Raw genomic sequence first — 27,600 nt, forward strand, 5'->3', positions numbered from 1 at the left:
TTTACTTACTTGTCAGATTAGTTCTCATTTTAAAATTGTTTACTTTTAAAAAATACAAATTGCAAGAAGGAACATTAAACAGTTATCACCTTTGCCCTGTAGTTGAAACATCAGTGCTCAAATCAATCTTCAGTGATAAGGAATCTGCATGCATGGATGATGCAAATTTTTCTTTTGTATCATCCATGAAGAATTTCCAATGCATTCAGAGTCAGTATTTCTGCTTCTCAACAATATTTAATCAAAACTTCAAGTAAAATAAAGGAAAAAAAATAACTCAGACTATTTGGGCACAGGCTTCTTAACATGCAACTGCATGATTTTAAAGGAACTGAGTTTCAGCCCAGTGGTCTGATGACAAAATATCCAGAAGTCTATTGTGCAACTGTCACGTGGGTCTCCAATGCACAATACTACAATAAAGTGGCAAGATTAGTTCTATAGTACATCGTCTCATTCACTGCAATCTTAGAAGACTCATGTTTCAGTTTACAGGGGACCCAATATACTTATAAAACTACTTTTTGTTGCAAATTCTAGTAAAGATACAAGGTGGAATTAATCACCCTCACATTAAAAATATTTGCATTTTACCTTAAAAAATACTGCACTTGAGTCAGATCAATCCAAATTCCAATCGCTACTTGTTAAAACTTTAAGAAGATGAGGAGTTAAAGTAGCTCCAAATCGAATGTATATAAAACTATTCAGTTGTACATTAAAAATAAGATTCCAGCCACAATTTATCATACAAAGATTCTTTTGTTGCAGAATATTAGAAGAGTTCCATTTTCACGAACAGCCATGAGATAATACTTATATTTGCAGAAACAGCTGTGGAAGATTATATACATTATACTCACAGCAAACATTTTCATAAGCAGTTCCTGCTGTTCCTTCACTGCTTGGTTTTCCGCAGCTAGATCGAATTCATAGTTATTTGCTTCCAAATAGTCAAAATGGTTATGAAACAAAACAGATCGCCAGTACTGCTCCTGCAAAAAGAGAAAAATTGAAATTATCTATTACGTGCTACTCACAATATTTGAATACAGGGACTTGATATACTGAATATCTGCAGATTGAGCCAACTAATATCGAAAAAGCAAAAATCTCCCCAGGGCTTACATGAAATCCATCTATACTAATTATCTTCGAGATTAACCTCTGCTTACAGATCCAAATCCCACAGAATCATTAGTTGCTTAAAGCTGCATTATGGCTCCATCTGGCACTGGGCATCACAACAAACACAGTGGCAAGAATTAGCTATTTAAACAGTGGGTCAATTCACTTACAGGTGACATACATGTAGGACTGTAGCAGTGACATTCACCTTTCTTGGAAGATGAAGTAGTAGAATGGATCAGTCACTGATTATGGAACCTAGCTGAATTTAATTTCTGTTGATTTCTTTGATCAGAAATGGCATCACCCAAATAATTACCCAATACTCAACCCTCCCAAACATCAGAGTATGTCTCAGTTTTTTCAAAATCTAATAGGCAACTGGGGATGCACAACAATGTAGTGGTTAGCACAACACCTTACAGTACCAGCAACCCAGGTTTAATTTCCACCAATGTCTGTATAATGTTTGTATGTTCTCTGCACAACTGCGTGGATTTCCTCTGGGTTCTCCAGTTTCCTCCCACAGTCCAAAGACTTACCAGCTGGTAGGTTAATTGGGCATTGTAAATTGTCCCGTGATTATGCTAGGGTTAAATCGGGGGAGGGGGCTGCTGGGTGGCACAGCTCGAAGGGCCAGAAGGACATATTCCGCACTGTATCCCAATAAATAAATAAATCTATTAAACTTGGAGTTTTTGATCCTAGCTACATTCTCAGAATTAAAGCCTATCTTCCCAAAATATACTTTGAAAAAAACATGACAGAATATTATACACACATACCTACATCGTCTGCTAAACTTGAGAATGCAAACTTAGAAAAATGGTTAACATAAATTTCACTGATTTAAAAAAAATATTTCAACAATTAGCTTCATAAACTAGAGGCACAGAAGCAGGCTGTTCAGCCTACCACATCCATGCCAACCAAGCATCAAGCTAAACTAACCCCGTTTAACAGCACTTAGTCCAGAGCTTTCTATAACATTACAGTTCAAGTGCTTGTCTAGATACTTTATTAGTATAGAAACATAGAAAACCTACAGCACAATACAGGCCCTTCGGCCCACAAAGCTGTGCCACACATGTTCCTACCTTAAAACTACTTCAGCTTTACCCATAGCCCTCTATTTTTCTAAGCTCCATGTAGCCATCCAAGAGTCTCTTAAAAGACTCCATCGTTTCCGCCTCCACTACCGCCGCCGGCAGCCCATTCCACACACTCACCAGTCTCTGCGTAAAAAACTTACCCCTGACGCCTCCTCTGTACCTACTTCCAAGCACCTTAAAACTATGCTCTCTCACGCTAGCCATTTCAGCCCTGGGGAAAAGCCTCTGACTATCCACACGATCAATGCCTACCATCTCTTCAGACATTGTGTCCGAGGTCACAAGTGAAAAAAAATCTCTCTTTAATCTTTTATTCACTTTAAATCATGTACTTTTCCTTTAAATGTCTTTGTTAGAACATGGAACAGTACAGACCCTTCCAATACCATCTGCTCCTATCTCTCTTCAAGACTATGGTTAAGGTCAGGGAGTTGTGGTCACTGTCTCTGAAATGCTCAGCCATCAAGATATCTGACACCTGACCAGATTCATTAACTAGTAGCAGATCCAATATGGCCTCTCCTTTAGTTAGGCTGTCTAAGCATAGTGTCAGGAATCCTTCCTGGACACACCTATGATATGCCATCTCATCTGAACTTTCTACACTAGAGGTTCCAATCACTCTTAGGGAAGTTGAAGTCACCTATGACACCCTGTTATTTTTCCATTTTTTCCAAAATCTGCCTAACGATCTGCTCCTCAGTGTCTCTGTTGCTATTGGGGACAGGGGGTCTATAGAATACTCCCAATAGTGTGATACCTCCCTTCATGTTTTGTGAAATCTGCCTACCGACCTGCTCCTCAGTGTTTCTGTTGTTATTGGAGTGGGGTGGGGTCTATAGAATACTCCCAATAGTGTGATACCTCTCTTCATGTTTCTGATTTCCACCCACACTGACTCAGTAACTGATCCCTCCATGACATCCTCCCTTTCTGCAGCTATGATACTATTCCTGATTAGCAATACCACTTCCCCCACTCTTTCACCTCCCTCCCTGTCCCTTTTAAAACATCTAAACCCCGGGAACATCCAGGAGCCATTTTTGTCCTTGTGACAGCAAAGTCTCTGTAATGGCTACAAAGTCGTGGTTCAATGTACTCATCCATGCTATGCATTCAACCTTGTTCCTGATACTTCTTGCATTAACAGATACATTTCAACCCATCCAACTTACTGCAGGTATGCTCTATCCACTGCCTAATGTTCCTCACAATCGCTCTACACATTATATCTCCCTTTAAACCAACAGCTCCCTTATCTGACCTGTCACTCTGGTTCAACCCCCATCAACCTAGTTTACACCAACCCCAACAGCTCTAGCAAACCTGCGTGCAAGGACAATGGTTTCCCTTGAGTTCAGGTACAGGTCATACCTTTCCCAGAAGATGTCCCATTGATCCACAAATCTGCAACCCTTCCCCCTCCACACCAATTCTACAACCACACATCTGCCATATCATCCTATTCTTACCCTCACTGGTATCTGGCACAGGCAGCAATCTAGAGATTACTGCCCTTGAGGTCCTGGTTTCTAGCTTCCTACCTACTCCCTGTATTTGCTCTTTAGGATCTCACCCATCTTCCTAACTATGTAAGTTGTACCAACATGCACCATGAGTTCTGGCTGCTCATCCTCCCCTTAAGAGTGCTGTGGACTTGATCTAATAAGGCCTAACTTGGTACCTGGGAGGCAACATATCATCAGGGAGTCCCTTTCATGTCCACCTGTCTATTGAATCTCCTATCACCACAGCTCTCCTCTGATCCCCCATTCCCTTCTGATCCACAGAGATAGACACAGTGCCAGAGACCTGGTCGCTGTGTCTTTCCCCCGGTTGGTCACCCCTCCCACTCCCCCCACCCCACTATATCCAAAGTGGTTTACTTGTTAGTGCCACAGGGGTGACACTGCACTATCTGCATTTTTCCTTCTCCTGACAGTCACCCAGCTACCTGCCGCCTGCAATTTAGACATAACTGCCTCTGTAGCTCCTATCATCCAGTTTCATCTCCAGTTCCCTAACACAGTCTGTAAGTAGCTACAGTCAGATGCACTTCTCACAAGTGTAGTCATCAGGGACACTGGAGGTCTCCTAGACTTCCCACATCGTACAAGGAACACACCACTGCCCTGGGATTCATTCTCTTTCTATAACTAAGCCAATTTTGTATCCAATTTGGCAGCTCCGCTTGGATCCCAGAGAAGCATTCTGGACCAGTCTTCCACATGGGATCTTGTTCAAAAACTTTGCTGAAGTCCATGTAGGTTAGATCAACCGCACTGCCCTCATCGGTAGATTTTGTTACTTCTTCATTTGTCATACAAAATCTCCGACAAACAAGGCTGTGCTGATTATTCCTCATCAATCCCCGAGTTTCCAAGTATAAATTAATCCTATCACTCAGAATGTTAATTTTCTATTAACATCCCTACAACTGACAGTAAACTCACCGGCTTATAATAACCACATTTGAATCAATCCGAAAGAGAAAGCAACCACACTGAAATTCAGTTTGAAAACACACTGGTGGCATCCTTTATGATTTCTTATGCAATTTATAATGAGTTAATTTGCCTTTCTTTTGATTTATCTTAAGTTGCAATAAAGAACAAACTAAATTTTGCGAACATTAAGTACTCAAATAAAACTTAGGTTATGTTAAAAAAAAATGAATTTAGGACATAGGACTAATATAAAAGAACATACCTCCATTTGTCCTTTTTCTGAAGTAGTCTGACAATAGGGAAGTTTCAGTGGTAGGACTGTTACAGTGGGACGAGGAAGTGTTGGTGGAAACTTTGCTCCTTTGCATGGAATGCATCTGTTGATAATGATATGTTTTAGTTCCAAGAATGTGATTATATTTAATCATAATTATTAGTTTTAAATTACAAATGCCATTTGCTTGCTATATAATGCAAGTATTAGTAATGCAGGTGTTAGGTGAAACCAGGTAAAGGGAGAAGTAGGTGGGTGTTATATGGGTGGGTGAATGCTATAGTAGATCAGTAGAGCTACTAGGACTTGATGTTTCAATCCCTGTGGTAAGTTGGCACTCTTGATGTTGGCAGTGGGCTTGAAGTGGTGACAAGAAGGGAAAGTAGGTACGTCATCGGGGTCATCAGGTAGGTATTCTCCTTCTTTGACGTTTCGTTGATAAGCCCACGACGTCTCCAGAGGGCTCAACGGTGCTACCTGGCATCCCAGATACACCCCCTCAGTTCCATACCCTCCTGTCTTCATCTTGCAGCCCAGTTGTTGTCTTTCCTTTTAATCCAAATCCAATTGCTGCTTTCTTCTGCTGCATTTGACAAGGACTTGATTGCTTGTTGGAGGGAGAGACCCCTCACCCCCATCTTCTTCAATAGACTGGTGGTAGATGTAGCAACGAATCCCCTGCATCCCACTTCTACAGGGAAAATCTTGGTCTTCCAGCCATTCTGGGCAGCTTCAGTTGCCAGTTCAGAGTACTTGGCCTTTTCCTTCTCATAAGCTTCTTCGACACCATCTTCCTATGGTACTGTCAATTCCACAACATATGCCAGCTTGGCTGTTGTGGACCACAGGACCATGTCTTGCCGGTGTGCTGTATCCACAATGTCTGGGGGAAACACGAGCTTTTTTTCTCAAGTCCACGTCCATTTTCCAATCCTGAGCAACCTGCAGAATGCTTACATCTTTTGATGTTATATGGTGCTCTGGAGGTTGGCCTGCTTGTACAAATCGTGTGATGTGGACATTTCCTGCCGATGTTTGTGGGAGAGCATTTGTGGTGATTCGCCTCTGTTTCAAGATTGATGCCAGGTGTCTGAGAACTTGGTTATGCCACCAAGTGTACCGCCCCTGGGTGAGGCTATTACAATTGCTATATAAATCTTCCTGGTAATCTGAACTTTTTTAAAACTGCGTTGTTCAGGTTGCCTTACTTGAAACATGCTCATCAGTAAAAAAAATAGACACTGCCACTGAGAAATTCATCATCCCAACCACTGGATTCCACTAGGAAGTTAAGACACCATCTCACCCTCTAGCAGAAATAGGACAGTGCAAACTAGAAGTCAATATCCTCACAGATTATTGTAGACTCACTGGAATTGTTTTTAAGAAGCACAGCATGGAAAAGACCCTTCCAGCCAAACGAGCTACACCGCCCAGCCATCCACCTATTTTACCCTAGCCTAATAACCCGTATGCCTTTGACTGTGGGAGGAAACCGGAGCACCCGGAGGAAACCCACACGTCCACGGGAAGTACAAACAAACTTTCTTGAAGAAGGCGCTGGAATGAACTCTGAGCTGAAACAACAACCGCTCCGCTACCATGGCACTCATACTTGACTATTTTTCAAAACAAATAGTACTTTTAGAGTAATTGATTACTACAGCACATAAACAGGCCTTTTGGCCTATCTAATCCGTGCCGAACTGTTATTCTGTCTAGTCCTATCGCCCCGCACCAGGACCATGCCCCTTCATACCCCTCTCATCCACGTACTTATCCAAACTTATCTTAGATCTTGTAATCAAACTTGCATCCATCACTTCCACTGGCAGCTTGTTCAACACTCACACCACCCTCTGAGTGAAGTTTGCCTTTAGGTTTCCCTTAAAGATTTCACCTTTCACCCTTTACCCTTAACATACAACCTTTAGTTCTAGTCTCAACCTATCTTAGTGGAACAAGTCTACTTGCATTTACCCTATCTATACCCCTCATAATTGTGGTACACCTCTATAAAATCTCCCATAATTCTCCTATGATCCAGGCAAAAATGTCCTAGCCTATTCAACCTTTTCTGATAGCTCAGCTGCTTAAATCTCAGCAACATCCTTGCAAATTTTCTTTGTGCTCTTTCCTGTAGGTAGGTGACCAGAACTGCACCCAATACACCCAATTTGGCCTCACCAATATCTTATACAACTTCAACATAACATCTGAACTCCTATATCCTGACTTATAAAGGCCAATGTGCAAAAAAGCTATATTTATGACTCTATCTAGCTGTGACATCACTTTCAAGGAATTATGGATCTGTATACCCCTTGTTTGACTGCATTCCTCAGTACCCTACCGTTCACTGTGCAGACTAGCTTGTCCTACCAAAGTGCATTAAATTTTATCTATTTTTCAGTCCATCTGGAAAAATTGTTCACCATGCCCCCCGTCTTGGTGTCATCCACAAAATTGCTGATCCAGGGTGCTACGTTATCATCTGAAACATTAATATAGAGGATAAATTGATCTCTGCAGCACACCACCAGTCACAGGCCTCCAGAGAGGCAACCATCTATTACGACCCCATTACGACCCTGTGGCTTATCGTCCTTGATTACGCTCTGCGTCAAGCTACCAAAGATCATGAGAAGCTTGGTTTTACTATAAAACCAGGGCGAACCAAAAGGGTCAGACCAGTTACACTCACAGATCTCGATTTTGCAGATGACATAGTCCTCCTCTCTGACCAGATGGAGGAAGCACAGCAGCTACTGACAAAAATGGAAATTGAGTGCAATAAAGTTGGACTTCACCTAAATGCTAAAAAGACAGAGTACATGGCGTTTAACTGTGACGCAGGTACTCTCAAGACCGTAGAGAATGATACCATTAAGAAAGTCTTTGAATACAAGTACCTCGGGTCAAGAATGATGAGTTCGGAGAAGGACATAAAGATACGGAAGGCGCTGGCGTGGAGGGCTATGAACCCTGAAGGAAATCTGGAAGTCAAACCTGACCAGAGGGCTTAAAAAGAGGATTTCATATTAGTCATAAAGTCCATTCTCACGTACGGATGCGAGACGTGGACACTCACCAAGACTATGCGAAAGTCTCTAGATGGTTGCTATACACGAATGCTCCGGATGGCTCTTGACGTGAGTTGGCAACAGCACATGATGAACGTCGAGCTCTATAACAACCTACCGATGCTCACCACTAAAATCGAGGCGAGAAGACTGCAACTAGCGGGCACTGTCTACGCCACCCCGAGCTACCTGCCAGCCCAGTCATCATATGGGAACCCAAGCACGGGGAGATGAACCCTGGGTGCCCTCCCAAGACTATGGTCAACACGCTCCTAGAAGACAGCAGTGCGGCTAATGTAGAAGAACTGAACACACTGATGAGGGAGAGGGAGAAGTGGAGAGTCCGTGCTCGTGCCCGACGTCAGCCCCCTAGGCTTGGGTCGACATAGTAGTAGTAGTAGGCTTACCCTACTAAGGCAATATTGAATCTAATTTACTACTTCATCCTGAACACCAAGCAACTGAGCCTTCTGAACGAGCTGCCCGTCCGAAGCTTTGTCAAAGGCCTTGCTATAGTCCATGAAGACAATGCCCACAACCTTTCCTTCACCGACTTTTCTGGTAACCTCCTTGAAAAGCTCTACAAGACTGGTTAGACACAACCTACTTTTGTTTGAAGGAAAATGTTTAAGAAGTATCTATTTAAAGTCAAATATTGGTATTGGTTCATTATTGTCATGTGTACCAAGATACAGTGAAAAGCTTGTCTTGCATATGGTTTATACAGATTAAATCATTACACTACATTGAGCTAAAATGGATAAAACAATAACAATGCAGAATGAAGTGTAAAAGACACCGAAAGCGCACAGTGCAGTAAACACTAAAAGTCCAAAATCATAACAAGGTGGACTGCAAGGTCAAGAATCCATGTTATCATTCAAGAGTCTGATTCTGATGACACTGGGATAAAAGCTGTCCATGAACCTGTGGAATGTGCTTTCAGGCTTTTGTATTTGCTGCCCAGTTGGAGATGAGAGAATAGAGAATGCCTGGGGTGGGTGAGGTCTTTTATGTTACTTTACCGAAGCAGTCCGAAATCTACACAGAGTCCATAGAGGGGAGGCTGCTTCCTGAGATGTGCTGAGATGCAGCTTCTGCAATTTCTAACAAATTCGTGCAGAGCTGTTGCCGTACAAAGCTGTCATGCATCCAGACAGAATGCTTTCTCAGGTACGTCGATAAAAATTGGTAAGAATCAACTGGGACATGTTGAACTTGAAACTGAGTTGCAATTTAGATCTCCTTCACAAAAAACCATTCATCAATATCAATAACAATCTTGGGCCCACAAAGTATACACAACTTGGCCAAAATAATTTTCATTTTCTGATAATAACCTAAATACACTGTATGTAAGCATTCATATTTGTTATTGCAGGCAAAACCATTTTGAATAGTTTGCATTTCAGGGTAACTTACATTGCAATGAAGGGAGTTTTTTTTTAAAAAATAAATGGTGTTTAATATACTGCCTATTTTTACTTAGAATCAAGACAACTTGAACTTATTTCTGGGATACAAACAACATTAACCAGACCAGTATTTTTTTAAATTCCTCTGAAGTTATTAAAGAGAAGGCAATGTTGAACCAATTCTTGAACTGCTGCAGCCTATGCTTTATTCATCCATTGGGAAAGGATTTTGTAACAATAAAGGAAGAGTGGCATATTTGCAAATCAGTCTGAGCTGTGAACTGAGCAGGAACATCCAGCTGGCAGTGTTCCTATGTATTTTATCTCCTTGCTCTTTTAAATGATAGAGTGGCTTTTGAAAGTATTTTAGTGAATTGCTACAGCGCATCCCGTGGTCTGCACACACATCGGTGGTCAAAATAGAGAATCTCTGTAGCTGCAACTCGTTAGGTATTCATTGGAATAAGTATTTTCCCAAGTCCTACATTAGCATAAAATGCCTGTAAGGTACTGTTTACTCACACAAACTGCTGGAGAAATTCAGCAAATCAGGCAGCATTTATGCATGGGAATAAACAGTCGATATTTTGAGCTGAAACCCTTCATTAGGGCTGGAAAGGAAGAGGGCAGAAGCCAGAAGGCGGCGATGGGGGAGGGGAAAGAGTACAAGCTGGTAGGTGGCAGGTGAGACCAGGTGAGGAGGAAGGTGGGTGGGTGGGAGAGGGGGATGAAGTAAAAAGCTGGGAGGGATTAGGTGGATGAGGTAAAGGGCTAAAGAAAGAATCTAATATGAGAGGACAGTGAACCATGCAAGAAATGGAAGGAGAGGAACCAGAGGGAGGTGATGAGCAGGTGAGACGCGAACACATGAGAGGATAACCAGAATGAAAAAGGAAGAAGAAGGAGGGAGGAGGAGAAGAAATTACTGGAAATTAGAGAAATTGATGTTCATGTCATCAGGTTGGAGCGTACTAGACAGAATCCGAGGTGTTGCTCCTCCAACCTGAATTTGGCCTCATCATGGCAAAATAAGATGATGAGAGGCATTGATCGTGTGGATAGTAAGAGGCTTTTTCCCAGGACTGAAATGGCTGACACGAGAGGGCACAGTTTTAAGGTGCTTGGAAGCAGGTACAGAGATGTCAGGGGTAAGTTTTCTTACACAGAGAGTGGCGACTGCATGGAATGGGCTGCTGGCGACGGTGGTGGAGGTGGATAGGTACCTCCTGGATAGGTACATCCTTAAGAGACTCCTGGCTAGGTACATGGAGCTTAGAAAAATAGAGGGCTATGGGTAGCCTTAGGTAATTTCAAAGTAAGTATACGTTTGGCACAGTATTGTGGGCTGAAGGGCCGACATTGTGGTGTAGGTTTTCTATGTTTCTATGGCAGTAGAGATGGTCATGGACAGACATGTCAGAATAGGAATGGGAAGCTGAATTGAAATAGGTGGCCATTGGGAGATCCTGCCTTTTGCAATGGACAGAGCAGTAGCGCTCCACAAAACAGCCCCCCAATCTGCACTGCTTTACCTATGTACAGGATATGAGATGATGGTTACTCATTACAATCGATTTTGGTTAAGTGAGACACATCAGGACCTGTACAAATAAGCAGCAGCTCCAAATAGCCAAAGTTTCATGAAAATAGTTAAAAAGTATATTAAAAAAACAAGCTACCACTTTACTGAGTCAAAATTTCTGTGCTTAAATGAAATACAGAACAAACTAGAACATTACCAATACCTCTATAGTACTGTAAAACCGTGTATTAGTTCTTGATAGTTATCGACGGAGGAATTCATCTGTCACATTCCTATGATTGACTTTAAATGAACAAAATCAGTGCAGACACCAAGTGCAGGTAATGGTCTGCCTTCATACAATGTTTTAGATGATTCCATTCCAAATCTTCATTCTCATTGTAGCATTTAAGATGATGGTCGATACCTACAAATTCTTCATTTCTGGCATCTCCAAACCTGAATGCTTAAAACTGCAGCGAGCAAAACAGTTCTGAAGTGTCTTACTGCTTACTTCTCACTTCTCAACATCAATGATAAATATCACTGCTTCTTGAACACAAATACACGCAATTGATGCTACTTAAAAACTGATCACTCTAAGCTTGGTGTATTGCCTAAGTCACACAAGTGCATGCGACTGACACTAGTTAGAAACTGTTCAGCAACAGTCTCCTGCCTCAATTGAGTGGCATAATGTTCCAAATAAATGGCTGCCCCAATTAACCAATGACCCAAACAACTGGAATTCACTATTTCATTTCTAATGAAAAACGTGTCTTAAAAATACATCCTAATATATACAAGTATGTCCAAAAACTTTAAGGATCAAAGTTACAAATTGTGGACAATCTGACCTTACTTCTATAACATTACTTTTTTTGAAGATATTTTGTGGTAGAATTAAGACTTCCCAAATTTGCAACATAATTCAAAATATTTGCTTACTGTAGTTACAATTTGGACAATTTGAAACATTTGTAGCAAAACATGAACACAAGAAAATCTGCAGATGCTGGAAATCCAAAGCAACACACAGAAAATGCTGGAGGATCAGCAGGTCAGGCAGCATCTAAAGAAAAGAGTAAACAGTCAAACCCACATAATACATGTGCTAATGGTTATAATTCTTTCACCTGAGTTGTTGAGGGTTTTCATGGATACCGATCACCCAGTAATGATCAGACTTGCTCTTGCAATGGTCCCTAGTGTTAGAAATAGGAATCCAGGTCATCCCTAGAGATCTGTTCAACATTCGTACTATCCCATCCGAATCTGCAAATGCTGGAGTTCCTGTAGTGAAGTAATGTTACAAGTTACAACAGTTACTATACTGAATATGATCATTATTTAGGATCATAAGTTGATCATATGCCATAACTATTTCAAAACATAACAATTACTGCAATATAAAGACAATGAATTAAGATCTTCAAAAGAATATACAATTAATGCTTTTAAGTTCTAGTCTAGCATTTTTGCAAAAATATCTTTAGTACTACACTTGCAAAACATTTTTGATTAACCAATAATTCTCAAAGTGGTAAAACAAGGTTCCAACATGGAGGCCAAAGTGAAAAAGCACCAATAACCAATGAAAAATCAAAGCAAAACTTTGCACTTTTGATTTAATAACCCAACATAAATAATATAAATTAGAAGAATAATCAGTGATATTATTATTAAAATATTACCAGGGTGATCCACAACATGAATAACCTATTAGCACAGAACCTCACTCAGAAAGATTTCCCTCTGGATTAAACTGCAGAACTCTCTGTTCTGTTTCTTCTTCTGTCACTGCAGTGCAATATTAAAGGTAAGAAACTGTCATGTTGATTATTTGGAATTCTATTTTGCCTACGTATTTTATCCTGCAGCAAGTGTCATGTTAAGGACATACTAAGATTACCTTCAGCAGAAAAGCCCTGCCACGTCAGATATGACTTTCTACTTAAAGGAAGGGGAACACCATGGAGAACCTGTGACCTTCTTTTTCCCAGTTCCATAAGTTGGACCCCAAGACACTGATCTCCATCAAATCCGGTGCCTGAAGAGAAAAATAATTTTTCAATAATATAACAAATTATTTTAATAAAGGGAAGTAACTAAAAGAACAAAGAAACTAAGTTATCCACTATGTCCTTAAGGGAATGGTGAAACTGTTCTTGTGTTAATTCTACCTTAGCATGGATCACATACATAGAAATCTCTAAAGTGGAGAGGAGTTACCATAAACACATTCTGCCGAGCATCCTACAGAAATGCATTCTGCATGCTAATTGTTTGTTGTGTTTTCAGTTTTTACCCTATTCAGTTCATAACTATGAAATAGGTTCATGATAAAAAGATCAAGATTCAAGATCCCAATTTATTTATCATGTGCTTATCAGAACATACAGTTTCATTTTTATTAACATTATTTGTGTCAATATCTAACACATATTCCAGTGCCAACATAGCATGCCAGCAATAAACATTACACGTCTCAAACGGTTCAAAACCTCTTGAATAATTTCTTCCACTTCAGCACCTGAATTAAATAATTCAATCCTGCGGCTTATTGAAAATGAACAGCTTTCCCATAAGGTACAGCAAGTTTAGAAAAATTGAATCAGCCTTCAGCAGAAATGCTCACAAACAGTTAAGTGCAAGGTCTAAACAGTAAAAATACACTAAACAGCAAAAATTAAGCAGCCTAGAGAAAATCTTTTCTCTTCCCCAGGATCATATCATGCACTAAGGCAGAAATACTTAATCACCCAGATGTGTGAGATTTCTTAATCAACATCTTCAGCAAGTACAAAGAGCAGTTCTAATAGACACCATTCAGCACAGTCTACCCCACTTCCTTAAATCAGCAAAGGAAGAATACTATATTCAGCTGAATCAGGATCAACCATAATCTGAGAGCAAGTTAAAAATACTAAATATAAAACAAATATCTTCATATCAAAATCTCAATATAATGTTGGGCAGATCTAAATAATTTTTTTTCCTTATGCTTTCAAAGAAAAGCAACATAGAAGGATATAAAAGTTTAATGAACAATGTTAACCTAAGACACTTTAAAAAAAAAAATCCTTTGTCGACTGATGCTTGGATAGATGCCTTCCAGCATTGTTACCAATATACTTCTGCAAAGGGCAAAGAATATTTTATTACTAATATAATGTATTTTGTCATGGTGGCATTGCGGTTAATGCAATGCTATTACAGTTAGAGTTCAGAGTTCAATTCCAGCATCCTCAGAAGGTAGGCTTGTACATTGTTTCCTGGGTATGCACGTACTTCTTCTGTGCTCCAGTTTACTCCCACAGTTATATAATACCCACTTGGAGTACTGTTCTCAGTTCTGGTCATCTCACTACAGGAAGGATGTGGAAACCATAGAAAGGGTGCAGAGGAGATTTACAAGGATGTTACCTGGTTTGGAGGGCATTCCTTATGAGAACAGGTTGAGTGAACTCGGCCTTTTCTCCTTGGAGCGACGGAGGATGAGAGGTGACCCGATAGAGGTGTATAAGATGATGAGAGTTATTGATCGTGTGGATAGTCAGAGGCTTTTTCCCCAGGGCTGAAATGTCTAACACGAGAGCGCACAGTTTTAAGGTGCTTGCAGGTAGGTACAAAGGAGATGTCAGGGGTAAGTGTTTTATGCAGAGAGTGGTGAATGTGTGGAATGGACTGCCAGCAACGGTGGTGGAGGCGGAAACGATAGGGTCTTTTAAGAGCTTAGAAAAATAGAGGGTTATGGGTAACCCTAGGTAAATTCTAAGGTAAGAACTTGTTCGGCACAGCTTTGTGGGCTGAAGGGCCTGTACTGTTGTGTAGGCTTTCTATGTTTCAGTCCAAAAACGTATCAGCTAGTAGGTTAATTGGTCATTGTAAATTGTCCCATGATTAGGCTGGCATTAAAATTAATTGCTGGGCAGCATGGCTCGCGGGGCTAGAAGGGCCTGTTCCACACTAATTCTAAACTAAATAAATAAATAAATTCCTAGTCTACTAAAACAATGACATGACTAAAAATGCAAGTACTTAAGATCCCACTAGGTGGCAGTCTATATTTCCTCCAGGCAGAATGAACCAAATTTCAACTCTCTTGTTAGATCAAAAATAACTTCCAATTATACAGCAAATTTACTGTTAGAAAATATCCATCCTCTTTGCAGAGCTGTAATCAAAAAATGGGAACAGTCAGATAAGGAGGTGTTCGAAAGTGAAATCAAAATGACAAGATTTAAAGGGCATAACGATGAGACAGACGGAGTCATACAACACAGAAGCAGTCATTTTGGCCTATTGTGCCTATGCCAACCATCAAATGAAGACCTATACTGCACACATTCAGCTGCACTTGGTCTGTGGCCTTCCTTGCCTTGGTAGTTCAATTGTCTGTCTAGATTCATGTTAAATGTGTGAGAATACCTGTGTCCACCACCCCTCAGGCAGAAGTGAACAGATGGATTTCTGTCTGGGCTGCTATGGGAAAGGCAAAGAGATCCAAGGCACGCATGCCCTACCACATCATTCTCCCATTACTACTCACACATTCTCCCATTTGTCAATGTCTTCCCTCAGCTCCCTCATTTCCTTGCCTACCAAGTACTCTCTGTCCTGACATTCAACATCTTGCTAAACAAACCTCAGTTATTTACTGAGATCTGTGGCCCTCCCACACCACCATGCACAATACTCCAGCCACCCCTCACCAGGTACTCCTCTTACAAATTCCCTCCAAAATATTCCCAACTATCCCTGCAAGATCCTCTTGCCTACCTCCTCAATCATACTTTCTCCATTTCATTCCAGTAATAATACTCTCCCAGATTCTTCTACATTCCATCTAAACACAGCTGCTCACAAACATACTTCCACCAACCCTCTTACTGATTCAATAACCCCAGGATTCATTTATTAATTTAACAGCTCCAACAGTTTGGATGTCTCCAGATTAACTGGTATGAACTGGTTACTCTTTACCAAAGATGTACATGATTTAGCAAGGCAGTACTGTGGTTATATTTCTGCATTGTTATTTTAGAAGTTTGTACTAATGATAATCAAACATGAACTGCAGTCCCACAAACAGTAGATTAAAACGTTAAATTCAGTAATTTAGGTAAATCTGGAACAAACAAACAAGTATCAAGAGTGGTAAACAAGAAACGATTAATTCTCATACAAATTCTTCTGATTCGGCTAATGCCCCAGAGAAAGAAAAATGCCACACATTCTGCTCCCAAGTCTCATGGTCTCACACCATTCTGCCAAAGCACGTGAATATTTATTCAGAATTTTGCTACACAAGTCTTAGCGGGCTTGCTGCTTAATCTCAAACTGAAATGTCAAAATTTAAAGATAATTAATCCTCTGTAATAACCTCAACAATCAATGATAAAGGTGCAACATAGATTCTCAAGTTCAGTTCATTACCTTGATGATAAGAGATCATTAGCTGTTCCCCGTGTCCTGACATGGAGACCACAGGCCCTGGTAGACTGAAGAGTTCCTTTTGGATACCACCAATGCTGAATATACGAACAATTAGAGCACTTGTTGAAACAGCAGCCCAACCTTGACCAAGACAGATAGCTTCAATGTTTTCATTGTCTGCCAGATCAACCATCCATTCTTTATTTGTGTCCCTGGAGTTGAAGTGGATACACTGCAGTGTGCTAATTGGTAGACAAACAGAAAGCAGAACGTCTTAATATACACAATAATTTCCTTTACAAAGTTTAAAATTCAAAGTACATTTATTTTCAAAGTATGTATATGTCACCAAATACTATGCTAAGATTAATCTTTTACAGGCATTCACAATAGATCAAAGAAACACAATCGAATCAATGAAAAACTACACACAAAAACTGACAAGTAACCAATGTGCAAGAGAAGACAAATTGTGCAAATACAAAAAGAAACAAATAATAACAAATAAATAATACTGAGAACACGAGTTGTTGAGTCCTTGAAAGTAGGTCCATTGGGTGTGTTCAATGATCAGTTCTGTGTTGTGGTAAGTGAAGAAGTCCACACTGTTTCAGGAGTCTGATAATAGAAGGATAATAACTGTTCCTAAGCTTGGTGGTATGGGACCACTAATCCAGCATTTTATATTGGACCTTCAAGGAGAAATAAGCAAACTGAATGTGCTGAACAATTTAAGAAATTAATTTAAGACAGAAGTGCAGATCTGCACATTCTGTGCCCCACAGTTCCCGAGGAGACGTTAGATTATGCATAATTAGGCACAGCAAGGCCCAATAAAAAGAAGTTAGGTTTAAGTGGAGGGGCTATTGTGAGAGTGGCCATTGTGTGAGTGGGCCAGTGTTAGGGTGGGAAGCTCAGGCTTTGCCAAAGAGAGGTAGAGGCAGTAGGTAGATTTTTTTTGTTTATTTTTCCTTTCTTACTACACAGTTGGAACAGAGGAGAAGCCAGTCAGGATAGTGAAATGCTCCTCTTACTGGATGTAGGGAGGCTTGGAGAAAATTACGTGTCCCTGACGACTACACTTACAAGAAGTGCTTCTAGCTACAGCTTCTTACAGATAATGAAACAGTATTAGAGCCAGAGCTGGATGAACCACGGATCATTCTGGAGACTGAGGCATTGATCGACAGGACATACAAGGAGGTTATTACACCCAAGGTGCAGGACAGAGATAGCTGGCTGATTGTCAGGAGGTGGAAAGGGGATAGGCAGCCAGTGCAGAGTACCCCTGTGGCCATTCCAATCAACAACAGGTATACTGCTTGGATACTTTTGCTCGGGGGGGGGCGGGGAACCAGAGCAGGGAGCAGATAGTGGAGTGGTTATGGGAGAAGGTGCTGTTAAACCTATATGCAACGTCAGGAAACGAAAGTATGGTTGGACTGATGTTCTGGGTAGTGCACATTTCAAAGCAAAGAGTATTGTAGGAAAAGCAGATGAGGTTAGGGCTTGGATCAGCGCATGGAAGTATGACATTGTAGCCATTAGTGAGACTGGGTTGCAGGACGGGCAGAACTGGCAGCTCAGTGTTCCAGGGTTTTGTTGTCTTCGACATGATAGAGTAGAAGGGACTAAAGGGGGAGGGGAAAAAGGACTGAAGAGGCTATATGGATGGAAATAAGGAAGGGATAACCACATTAATGAGATTATATTATAGACCACATAACAGTTTGCATGATTTAGATAAGGAAATTTGTGGAGATCACAGACTGCTGCAAGAAACATAAGACTGTAATAATAGCAATAGTAGATGTGGAAAGAATGTTTCCCATGGCTAGGGAATCTAGGACAAGAGGGGTATCCATTTAAAAAAGAGATGCAAAGAAATTTCATCAGCCAGGTGGTAAATTTGTGGAATTTATTACCACAGGCACCTGTGGAGGCCAGGTCGTTGTTGGGTGTATTTAAGGAGGAGGTTGATAGGTTCTTGATTGGTCATGGCATCATAGGTTTAGGGAGAAGACCAGGGAGTGGGGCTGAGGAGGGGTAAAAAGAATCAGCCATGACTGAATGGCCCAATTCCGCTCCTATGTCTTATGGTCTTATCCTGTAGGAGGCTAGTGCAGAAATTGCAGGGGGCCATAGCAGAGATATTTAAAATATCCTTAGTCACTGGTGAGCTGCCAGAGGACTGGAGGATAACCAATATTATTTCATTGTTTAAGATAGGCTCGAAGAATAAGCCGAGAAATTGCAGGCCAGTGAACCTGACATCATTAGTAGTAAGTTATTGGAAGGTATTGTAAGGGACTGCATTTATTTGGATAGAGAGGGACGGATTAAGGATAGTCAACATGGCTTTGTGCAAGGTAGATCATATCTAACTAATCTTATAGGGTATTTTGAGGAAGTTACCAGAAAAGTTGATGAAGGCAAGGCAGTGGATGGTGGCTACATGGGCTTTTCAAGGCCTTTGACAAGGTCCCACATGGAAGGATGGTCGGGAAGGTTCAGTTATTTGGCATTCAAGATTAGGCAGTAAACTGGATTAGACACTGGCTTTGCGGGAGAAGCCAGAGAGTGGTAGTAGATGGTTGGCTCTCTGATTGGTGACAGAGGCCTGTGACTAGTGAGGTGCTGCAGAGATCAGTGCTGGGTCTATTGTTTGTCATCTCTGTCAATGGCATGGTTGATAATGCAGTAAACTGGATCAGCAAATTTGCAGATGACACCAAGATTGGGGGTGTCATGGACAGTGAGGAAGACTTCAAAGCTTGTAGTGGGATCTGGGCCAGCTATAGATTTCAAACAACATGCAGTAAAATTCCAATAATTGGCAATCCCATTGTTCAGAAATCCTGATGAGTTGGCATCTGGCTTATTTGCATATTTCCACTTATTGGGGACCCATTTCCCCATACTCCCTTTAAATCCACCTGCTTCATTAGAAAACTTTTGGTGTGCAACATCAAAAAGTACATTAAAAGTGTATTAGGGATATTAATAGGAATAAAACCCAATAGTTCAGAAAACCTTGACAGCTCCTCACCACCAAATACCCTGGGGCATCATTAGAAATTTACATTATGTTGACAGCAACGAGAAATTTCTTCTTTTAAGTGAGCAAAAGAGCTTTCCTGGTATATACTGGGCAATGATTCACTTGTGTTTGTGGGAGCTTTGAGCCAATAACTCGCCATGTTTGGTTAACGATGTTTCAACGTATCAAGGGGAATAAGTTCCATTATATGTTTTTATTCCCAGCATGACAATATGCTGTCCTGGAGTGAAGGAGGAATAACTATTTGCAATTCCAGCTCCTAACTATCATCCAACAGCCAGTGTACACGACAAGCTTGGGCAGAGCTACAATAGACAGATAATGCCTTTGACAAAATCCCGCACAGTAGGCTAATCGTGAAGTTTAGAACACATGCGATCCAGAATGTGTTAGTTAAGTGGAATCAAAATTGACTTGGTGACAAGAGATAGAGGGTGGAGGGTCATTTTTAAATTGTAGGGTTGTGGTAATGAAGTGCCACAGGGATCACTGCTGAATCCCCTGCTGTTTGTCATATCATCATTATGTAGCATGTCATATGATATGGGCAATCATGGTCTTGACCATTATTGTTCTTGGCAAATTTTCTACAGAAGTGGTTTGTCATTGCCTTCTTCTGTGCAGTATCAATGCTCATCAGAGATTGTGTGCCTGGCGTCAGTGGTTGCAAAACCAGAATTTGTGATGTGCACCAGCTACTCATTTGACCATCCACCACCTGCTCGCATGGCTTTACGTAACCCTGATTGGGGGTCTAAGCAGGTGAACACCTTGTCCAAGAGTGGCCTGCAGACTAGCATAGGGAAGGAGTGCCTTACACCTCCTCTGGTGGAGATGCATCTCCACCCCACCACCATTATTTGTCATGTGGAATAATGATTTGTATGGGAATGTAAGTGGCATGATTAGTAAGTTGGCAAATGACACTAGATTTGATGCTTTAGTGGACGGTGAAGATAGCCTAAAGTTACACTTAGATTAAGATCAATTGGAAAAGTGGGCAAAGGACTAATAGATGGAAGGTAAATCAGGCACATAAAGGGATGGGAAGTTAAACCAGGGAGGGATATGCACAGTGAATGTTAACACCCTGAGGAGTGTTATTGGAGAGCATGATTGAAGGATGCAAGTATAGAACTCCCTAAAAGTGGGAACAGAGTTGGACAAAATCGTGAAAGTGGCGCATGTCATGCCAGGCTTCACTAGTCAGGGCAATGGGGTTTAATACAGATTACACAAATTGGCATGGATGAGATGGTCCAAATGTCCTGTTTCCATGCTGTCCAATTCTATGATCATTGCCTAAGTTGTTCAGGATAGTGTCCGAGGCATAACTATCTCAGCTGCTTCATCAATAACCTTACATTCATCTTGTATTCTGAATCAAGATGTCTGTACAATATTTACCTGTGTTCACAACATCTCAGAAAGTGAAAGTGTCTGGATGCAACAAGATCTAAACAACAGACAGATAAGTGGCAAATAACACATAACTGCCAGGCAAAGACATCTCTAACAAAATAAAGTCTATAATCTGTACCCCCAGCTCTCAAAGGCAAAAACATTGCCTCATGCCCTAGATTATTTACTATTGACCAGAAACATAATGGGACAAGCTATGTTAATAATGTGGCTACGTGAGCCACCCCATAACCTTTCCACCAACTAAAAGGCATGCCAGGAGTGATTAAAGTTGCCTGGAAGAGTGCAACCAAGAGTGCCTCCTTGACTGATACCTGATGCACGACCCTAAAGGCTCATTCCTTAAGCCACTAGGATCCTGTGCTTGTACACTCTGCAATCTACAAAATAACAATGAATACTCAACGTGACTACACTCACTGCATCTCCCAAATCCATGATCACTACATTCTAGAAGGAGAAGAATACAATACCGCCACCTGCAAGTTCCCCTCCAAGTCTCAATTATCTGAATGGAAATGTATGAGCATTTCTTCATTGTCGTTGGGACTGTATCCTGAAACAGTGGCAGAAGGGGTGAGGAGTGGGTAATACTTTACCTAATGAAACATTTCAAGGCATAGATCATTGCCATCTTCTCAAGTTCAGCTAGGGACAGAGAATAAATAATGGTCATAGCAATGACATACACACACAGCCACTAAAGAAAATCATCACATGCTGCCAACTGGTCTAGTGCTCTCAGGACTGCCAACCAATCTTCTGCTGTAACTTCAACTGAAAATTTACACTGATATGTCAATACCTTCCTCCTGATCTTTACTGATTATTGATCTCTCAACATCTCAAACTTGAAATTCACATCTTTGCAAATAACAATTGAATGCCTTGCACTCCCCATTTCAGTGATGAACAAGTTTCTTTATTCATTTTACTCCAGTCTCTTACACTTGTCTCACTATTATGGCAGGATTGATTGTGCTCACTACTTCCAGTTGTTATGTTGTTACGTTGTTATGCCCTTGAAGGAAAAAGGGGTGTGCATATAAGAACATCATCACTTCTAAATTCCTTGCCAAGTCATTCTCCTGTCAGAGTTGGAGTGGATGATTAACATTTCTTGACCATCAGGGACTTTCTATTCTCCTTCCCTACCAGTACTTTCACCAAACACACTCAAAGTTAATTTTTTCCCAGGATAATTATTTATAGAAGATAAGGAAGTCTTGCCAGAAATGTACACAACTATGAATGAATTCTAAAATAAACCTAAATGTCTTTAAGTTTTGTGTTGCTCATGGAAATTACTAACACAAGTGTTCAAGTAGAATTGTTGCTGAGATTTGGCCCCCAGACTGAACATTTGATATTGTCAAAGGAGAGAGGAATTCTGAATTGCAACCACTGAGTAAACATTCAAGAATGATAGTCCAACCTAAATCTCTTAATGGTATTAAGTATTGGGTGCCATAGTAGCAGATCAGTGAGCACAACACTATTACAGTTGAGGGAGTTTGAGCTCAGAGTTCAATTCCAGTGCCATTCTGTAAGGAGTCTCGCATGGAATGTGTGGGTTTTCTCTGGTTTCCTCCCACAGTCCAAAAACATACCAGGTAGATTAATTAGTTATTGTAAATCGTCCAGTGATTAGGTTAGGGTTAATCGGGGTTGTGGCATTGCTGGGGCTGGAAGGTCCTACTCCGCACTGTATCACCAAATAAAATTTAAAATAAATCAAACGAACAATTAAAACAGACCAATAAAGATGATTAAAACATCCACCCTCTGCAATTTTACCTGGGATGTTCATCAGATTTTGCACAGGCCAACAGCACCGCTTCATGTGATAAATCTGCCATGGTATGATTAAGAAAGTTACTCAAATGAATTGCGTGGTGTATAGAGGTATCGTGGAATTCTACATCTATAGCATTATCTTGATCATCACTGTAGCAGCGAATAATACCAATGGAATTCCACACCTAAAAACAAACAAGCATATCACGATAAAGAAATACTGTGACTTAAAAGTTAACATTCAGTGTTTGAAGCAAAAGTGTTAAAAAAGAGTGACCTTGGTTCAGAGCACATTAATTTCATACACAACTTTACGCACAATACAGGATTTTAACTCATGCATCATTGCATTTCAACTAGAACAGAGGTTCTAAATGAATTGCAACATCATCTTAACAAAGCAAAGAAGCATGACTATAGTTCCATGACTAGTGTCAAATATAAAATCGCTTTCACTCATTTATTGGAAACTGCTTTGTTATATCCATTACTTGAAAGGAACTGATCCTGTATTACACAAGTAAAAAGCTACTTTTTATAAAAAAAAATCCCAAAAAAGGTAGTCAGGGACACTTGCTACTCAAAAAATTCTTTTGGTCCACTTGCTCTCTACTGCCTACATTAACGGCCAAATCAACAGAGTTTTATCAACATAACATACCTGGCACAGTCCTATCATTTTGTGTCCAAACACGATTTAACAAATACATTATGGTCACACCGCTAAATTTCATCAACTAAGCCAAGAAAATTACAGCTGTACCTCATCTATAAGCTCAGGAGTGATACAACTGAAATCTAACTGTGAACTGAAAAGCCATCAGTCTCATTCAGCACAAATCCAAATTACCTCAGAATCGCAATGAAATGCACACTCACATAAGACCCATAATGAGTTTTCATGATCTAATTTAAGCAATGTACACCAAGCTTATTCAGTAAAGGAATGGTTTGCTTATGTCAAAACAAAACCTGATGCTGAATAGTAGCTACAGAATAAGGTAAGATGGCGGTGTGCTTGGTCACAGCAACCTCTTACGGGTCCAACAAATGGTGCAAATGTTTGTCTCAAACATTTTTCTTGTGATGGCAAGACTCTGTTGGACATTGGTAATACAAAATACTACATCGGGTTCATTGCTGAGACCGATGGTGGGGCAGCTGTGTGGCCTCGGTTGTTGCGCAACAAGGTCCCCATGCTGAGATGTTACCTGTTACAGCCACCTAGGGGAGGAGGTGCCAGAGGCAATCTGGGAGGGATCAAGGTGTGCTGGAATCCATGCTGGGTTGCAGGCTGGCCTTCGCAGGCTGACTCTCTTGTTGGTGCAGCTCCCCGGAAGACAAGCTGGACTGCCTTCATCCACGACTGACCCAGCGCGAGAGAAGGAACTGTTCATTTTTGCAGAAATGTGGCTCCAGTACAATATCCCATGCACCATTAATCTTCAGAGCATGCCATTCAGAGACTTGAGCTAATATTATTTTGTGACTGTATGCGCTATAACTACACGTGCTGTGTGCGACTTTATGTACTGTGTTTTGCACCTTAGACCCAGAGGAATGCCGTTTCATTTAGCTGTATACATGAGTACGGTTGAATGAACTTGAATCACAAATCAGTGCCTTAACCATCAAATGTCAACAACATGAACATCTTTAGTGGATCTAGAGATCAGTGAACAGCCAAGTGGTAAACAACAAACATAATTACACACAATGATCATACATACATTCTTCCTGCCAACACAAGGAACCAGTGTTAGCTGTAAAAATACGAGGGGCATTGGGACTTTGCAGACCTCAATATAGGGTTCAGTTTGGGTATTACAACAACTAAGCAGCATTCTGCAGAGGCAGAAGAAAAATGAACCACATGTAAGGCACTAAACTGCCTTCACAACCATCATTCCCGAGACCCTGAATTGCAGTATCCAGTAACACTTGGTCTGCCCACTGCTTGCTTATTGCCTCATGTTTGAAGATTTGACATAGGTCCAAAGGAGAACTTCGAATAATGACCAAAATGGGAATGTAACTGGCTTTGAAGGATAGATATGAAAAAATGATCATTCCCTCAGATCAGTTCTTAATTCTCTTGAAAGAAAGTATACTAAATATCACAAAACTGTGGCATCCTAACCTATTGGCTTTAGTCAGCATCTACTTTAAAACTGTGTCCAGGAACAAATGTAAAAATTTTTGCGCAATGAGAATGTTTTCACTGGTAGGAGAATCTAGAGCTAGGAATTACCATTTAAAAGTAAGGGATCCTCCATTTAAGACATGCAAGGTAAAGATTTCCAACTAAGAGAGTTGTTAGATTTTAGAACTCTCAACCTCACAAGGCAGTGGAAGCAATCTTTGAATTTTTTTTAAGACAGAGACAAATGGATTTTCAATATGAAAGGATTCCAGGGTTGTAAGGAATGCAGAATTGAGTTTATAATGAGATCAGCCTTGATTTTATTGGATGGAAGAGCATGCTCAAGAGACTAAGTGGTCTACTTTTGCTCCTATTTACTATGTCTGGATATGCACATGCTTGGCAAAGTTGATAGTACTGTCAAGAGTGAAGGGTCATCTCATTCAAAATTCTGCCCAGAAAAGGCAAGCATGTACCAAAGGCAACAAGTCCAACCTAAGGGCCAGGTATACGTAGGATGGTTGTTTATTTTGTATTTCCTATAAGATAGAACATAGAACAATACAGCACAGTACAGGCCCTTCAGCCCACAATGTTGTGCCGACCCTTAAACCCTGCCTCCCATATAACCCCACCACCTTAAATTCCTCCATATACCTGTCTAGTAGTCTCTTAAATTTCACTAGTGCATCTGCCTCCACCACTGACTCAGGCAGTGCATTCCACGCATCAACCACTCTCTGAGTAAAAAACCTTCCTCTAATATTTCCCTTGAACTTTCCACCCCTTAACTTAAAGCCATGTCCTCTTGTATTGAGCAGTGGTGCCCTGGGGAAGAGGCGCTGGCTATCCACTCTATCTATTCCTCTTAATATCTTGTATACCTCTATCATGTCTCCTCTCATCCTCCTTCTCTCCACAGAGTAAAGCCCTAGCTCCCTTAATCTCTGATCATAATGCATACTCTCTAAACCAGGCTGCATCCTGGTAAATATCCTCTGCACCCCTTCCAATGCCCCCACATCCCCCCCTACAGCGAGGCGACCAGAACCAGACACAGCACTCCAAGTGCGGCCCTACCAGAGTCCCACAGAGCTGCATCACCACCCTGCGACTCCCAAACTCCATCCCTCAACCCATGAAAGCCAACACTCCATAAGCCTTCCTAACCACCCTATCCACCTGTGAGGCAACTTTCAGGGATCCATGGACGTACCCCCAGATCCCCCCCACAAACAAAGTTTACCAGCAATGGTGCTTACCATGAACCTATGTGAGAGGTGAGATGGTGTGGAACACGGTTGAAAAGGCTTTTGCTTTGGTGTTGGCAATGGTCCAGTGTATCCAACAGAAACTGGTGCTGCTTGTGCAATACTAGCATGGTCGTCATCGTCATCAGCCACTTTACCTAGATGGATGGGAGATCCAATATCTGAAAGAAATTTATAGTTTAAAAGTGTGATTGAAACATTCCTATGCTTCACCCTCTGCACTATTACAAAATAAAAACCTGGTGATTATAATAACTGTAGTCTCAAATAATTATATTTATTTTCATTAAATATAAAGGATTGAAATAGTTTCCTTTGTTAATGGATCAAATATCTCAGGACATATTCTCTGGCACACTTGAGAAATGACAGAAGCTGAACCACAGAAATTGTTCCTACTTATTTCCTCTATGGAAAACTGTTCTTGAGTACAGGCGACCCCCGGGTTAGAGACATTTAGGTAACAGAATTTTGCCTTTGTAGAATTCACAAACCATGGCTCAAAAATTTGAAATACAAAATAAAATTTGGTCTCAAGAAATCTGTGCCAAAAAACAATCAGTATCAACAGCATTTCTTGACAGTTGTGCAAACAAAGCAGCTTCACTTTAAAAGGAATAAATAAATCTCACATGGACTTTTTATTTCAGGAATGCAACCAACACACCTCCACCAGCCACAACTCCATAATCATTAACTGGTTTTTGTGTGGAGCAACTACATCAGTGCATGTCTGAATATTATCTGGGTCTTGTGCATGTAGGTATGGATTGCCTCAATTTGAGGATGTTCAGATAGAAGCAGCTTTCATAGAAACCGCAGCAAATATCCCCACTTCTGGCCTCATAATGGGAAAGGATTATGGATGAGACAGCAGAAGATGTTGAGCTCAGGACAGTGCCCTTATGAACACCTGCAGTAACGTCCTGTAACTATGATGATTCCTCTTCAATAAAGACATCTATGAATGAGGTAGGACTCTAACCAGGCTTTACCCCCTCCGCGTGCCTGTTGACTTCAATTTGACCTGGGCTCCCCAGTATCAATTCAGTAAAATGCTGCCTCACTTCATGCATGCCAATCTTAGGTCCACATCTGGACTAAGGTTGTGATAAGATCTGCAGCTGTAACCCTGCCGAAGCCCAAACCAGTCAATTGACAGCAAGTGCCTTTTCATAGCAAATTAGTGTCACTTTCCACGACTTTGTCAGTGCTGTACAGAACACCAATCATATGATTATATAAGCAGATTGGATTGGTTTTGCAATTGTGGACAATATATACCTGAGTAATTTTCTACCTTAGTGAATAGTTACCAATGATGAAATCAATGAGTATCAAGGGGAAAAATAACACTTCTGCCCCATGTGTAGGTAACTATTGGCATAACCTTGGTAGAGGGGTGGTTACTTTTGGTGTAACATCAAACTTCCATCACCAAGAATGGGGATATTCCTCAACATTCTTCTCCCATTAGCTGCTTAAT

The 27,600-nt window shown here is 40.9% G+C and overlaps 1 protein-coding gene across 2 annotated transcripts in view; it reads right to left on the bottom strand.

Moving 5' to 3' along the window:
• wdhd1 (WD repeat and HMG-box DNA binding protein 1) overlaps positions 1–27,600 on the bottom strand; it is an 89,779-nt gene that overhangs the window by 25,654 nt on the left and 36,525 nt on the right. For both annotated transcript variants that reach the window (XM_063049169.1, XM_063049161.1), the window contains exons 12-18: positions 26,106–26,275; positions 22,701–22,885; positions 16,421–16,662; positions 12,894–13,031; positions 12,118–12,274; positions 4,950–5,064; positions 864–995 (exon numbers count right to left, since the gene is read on the bottom strand). In XM_063049169.1, the coding sequence (XP_062905239.1) occupies positions 864–995; positions 4,950–5,064; positions 12,118–12,274; positions 12,894–13,031; positions 16,421–16,662; positions 22,701–22,885; positions 26,106–26,275 (1,139 nt within the window). The remainder of the gene's footprint in view (positions 1–863; positions 996–4,949; positions 5,065–12,117; positions 12,275–12,893; positions 13,032–16,420; positions 16,663–22,700; positions 22,886–26,105; positions 26,276–27,600) is intronic.

Source organism: Mobula hypostoma, chromosome 1 (assembly GCF_963921235.1).
Source record: "Mobula hypostoma chromosome 1, sMobHyp1.1, whole genome shotgun sequence".
NCBI classification, from domain to species: Eukaryota; Metazoa; Chordata; class Chondrichthyes; order Myliobatiformes; family Myliobatidae; genus Mobula; species Mobula hypostoma.